At 36.5% G+C, this 3,551-nt stretch overlaps 1 protein-coding gene across 1 annotated transcript; it reads left to right on the forward strand.

The window, feature by feature from the left end:
• The first annotated feature begins 677 nt into the window (after positions 1–677).
• LOC109705007 (pathogenesis-related protein 1-like) lies at positions 678–1,757 on the forward strand. Its single transcript, XM_020225773.1, has 2 exons — positions 678–963; positions 1,173–1,757. The coding sequence occupies exons 1-2, from the start codon at positions 777–779 to the stop codon at positions 1,466–1,468; spliced, it is 483 nt and encodes a 160-aa protein (XP_020081362.1). The 5' UTR covers positions 678–776; the 3' UTR covers positions 1,469–1,757.
• The last annotated feature ends 1,794 nt before the right edge of the window (positions 1,758–3,551 follow it).

Genomic DNA, 3,551 nt, shown 5'->3' on the forward strand with positions numbered 1-3,551 from the left:
AGGAATTAAAGAACAGATTAACGTCAACCCCGGTGCTTGCCTTGCCAACTCTGGGGGAGACTTTTGTGGTGTACAGTGATGCCTCTTACGTTGGACTCGGGTGTGTATTAATGCAGAATGGGCGGGTCATTGCTTATGCATCGCGCCAATTAAAGAGCTACGAGAAGAACCACCCGATTCACGACCTCGAGTTAGCCGCGGTGATTTTCGCGCTAAAGCTTGAGTATTCTATAGTGTCACCTAAATAGCTTGGCGTAATCATGGTCNTGGTATAAAAGATGTGGAAAGAGTTATATTTAGAGAGAGTGTGAAAATTACCACCAAATATAGAAAATAGCTGTTATTCCGGTCGTCCGATATGTATGTGAAATTACCGTATAAAACTTAAATACATAATCAATGGGAGGTTGAAAAAATGTTTATATATGTAATATATAATAAAAAATTATTTGATGGTTATAAGACGGAATATTGAAAATATACTCAATATGTTAATGTCATCGAGAAGGTAGTTACAACTTAGTCAACATGTTAGCCAAGGCGACCGTCCAAATGAAGAAAAAAAAATGTAAACACTTCCACACCCTTTAGACCCACCTACCATCATTTGTCTATTACACGTACCCACCTACCATGTTTACGATCCACTATAACTAACAGCTATATAAACCCCTCCTCACTTCACTAAAATCTCATCCCTTCATATACACGCTAACCACAAACTCACAAAAGTGCATAGCTTCATATACAGTAGAGAATTAGCTAAGGAAGCAACAATGAGTTCTCCTGCAAGCTGGAACTTTGACATCGAGTCCCCGGTCGCGGCGCCACGCCTGTTCCGTGCCGCGCTCCTCGACTGGCACAACCTCGCCCCGAAGTTCGCCCCGAAGATCGTCGTGAGCGCCACTGTGATCGAAGGCAACGGCGGCGTCGGAAGCGTGAGGCAGTTCAACTTCTCCTCAGGTACTCACATACAAGAGCTTGCTAAGAACATTGCTGGAGTTATGTACATACAGCTAGCCACTTACATGTTCATGTTTCAAAGCTTATAGATAACGAGATAGGAACAATAACAATAGTAATAATATTAGTGATGATATTTTAATGAATGATACATATATAATGTATGGTACTAATATTATCAGTAACACATGATTATTATTGTTTTATAGCAATGCCCTTCACCTACACGAAGGAGCGCTTGGACTACGTAGACCACGACAAGTACGAGTCCAAGCAAACTCTGATTGAAGGCGGCGGCATCGGCGTCAAGCTCGAGTCCGCGTCGTCCCACATCAAGTTCGAGCCAGCGAGCAACGGCGGCTGCGTCTGCAAGGTTGTCGCGACCTACAAGCTCCTCCCGGGCGCTGCCATCGACGACGAGATCGCCAAGGCCAAGGACTCCATCACCAAGATCATCAAAACTGCTGAGGCCTATCTCCTCGCCAACCCGGATGCTTATGTGTAATGTGTCTAAGATTTCCTGCAGCTGCTGCAACTAGTACTACTATTTGAGGTGTGTGGACATTGTTACAGTAAAATAAGTTGGAATTAATAAATGTGTTAAGGAGATTGTGTGTGTGTGTGTGTGTGTGTGTGTGTGTGAGAGAGAGAGAGAGAGAGAGAGAGAGAGAGAGAGAGAGAGGAGTATGTATGAGTGTTTTGGGGCTTGTTTTGTGCCCTACGGAGAAAAGCTTTGTATTGGTTCTTTGTGTGATGAGTATTAATGAAGTTATTTAAAATATAAGTTACAAGAAGTTTAATTTATTCCTTTTTCTTTTTATAAAAAGAAGCAATTGTTTATATACCACTCAAAAGTCTAATTTATTCTTTTTTAAAAAGTTAATATTAAAAATATTTCTTTCTACGTTCCAAATTATTTTCTAGAGTTAAATTCTGTTAGTTCAAAAATCGTTATCTATATAAAATTACTATTTTACCTTTTCAAATATACCCTTCTACCATCACCTAATTTTCTTACTTGCCCCTAAAATAAGGGCAAAAAAAAATATCTTAATTTTTTGCCTTTTCAAAATATCCTTTTATCATCACAATCTTTTTTTATTTATTCTTAAGTTAAGGGCAAAAATGGTATTTTAATTTTTTTTAACTCTAGTAGACATTTAACTTATATTTAACCCGAAATAACTTAACGGGTGATAACTGCGGGGGCATTTTTAAATAATGGCGGAACATATGAGAGGTATATTGAAAAAAATAAAGTATGAGTAAATTTGATATTTTCAAAATTTTGATGGGTATATAGGTAATTATTCCTTGTAAAAAAATAGCTCAAGAATATGTCAACTTTGTGCCAGTAAGAACTCCTCTTATATATGATAATAAAGGAAGGTTCAACCTAAATTGCTCGTTATGCAATGCTTTTAAAAATGGCCAATAAAAAATAATAAGAATTTAGGATTAGATTCAGAATAACGAAGTACACTACAACAGAATTAGGTTATATGGACACATGTTTGGGACACTTTTGAGTAAGTGTCACATTTATGCTAAAACTTAAAAAAATATCTACTAATGCCTAAATATAAAGCCCAATCCAACCAAAAATAGAAGATTACTCTACTCAACCCACCACACCCAGTCCATTTGGCCCGATTACAATCAGAAAAGAAAAAAAAAAGAAAAATTAATTACCATATTTTCTTCTCTCTTCACTCAATCTACTGAAATTCTAAACGAAAAGCCATTCCTGTCGTCCTCCTCCGCCACCGCAGTCAACGAGATAGAGTTTCGGCGGTTGCTAAATGCTTAAATAAGTTGTTGGTAAATTAGCAGCACTCTTTTAGGTTATAGCAACACTCTTTAACTGTCACTATATACCTAGCGACCCCACATATAGCAACACTTTTTAAAAGTATCGGTAATTTTAGCTAGCAGTACTTTTTTGACATGTACATACATTTAAAAGTGTCGCTATAGACCGTTTTTGTTGTAATGGTAACACATTAAATGCTCACCAATATTTTTTTAAAAAAAGGTCCAATTAGAAGTATCATATATTTAGAATTTGATTCGGTCAGAATGACTAAATCTTCCCATTAATAAAAAAAGTGCTTTGATAATTAAAGCTAACCTCTCTCTCTCCTATTTTATGTTGTCAGAGAAAAATTAGCCGCAGATTCAATTAAATAGGAATCACAAAATAAGTAATCCAATATCCCTTTACCTTTCCTAAATAAATGTTACACATCAAATCATATATATACAACAATCTCACCTCCAAAGTGTCCCCCTCTCCGCTTCGCTTTCTGCGTCCCCCACACATCAAATCAATCAAGTCGAATTGAATCGAACTGAATCCGAATCCAAACTCGAATCCCAGCCCGAATCAAAAATTCAAGTTAAATCTCACCCGAGTGTCTAGTAAATATGTGAAGCTACCACATAAAACTTAAATATATAACTAATGAGGTAGAAAAAAATATGCACATAATAAAAATATGAGTTGAATTGTAATGTGTAAGGAAATTTTTAAAATAATATATTTTGTTTATTGATTTTTAGTGAATGGATAGGGATGTCAATGGGTA

This window comes from Ananas comosus, unplaced genomic scaffold (genome assembly GCF_001540865.1).
Source record: "Ananas comosus cultivar F153 unplaced genomic scaffold, ASM154086v1, whole genome shotgun sequence".
In the NCBI taxonomy this organism is placed as follows: domain Eukaryota; kingdom Viridiplantae; phylum Streptophyta; class Magnoliopsida; order Poales; family Bromeliaceae; genus Ananas; species Ananas comosus.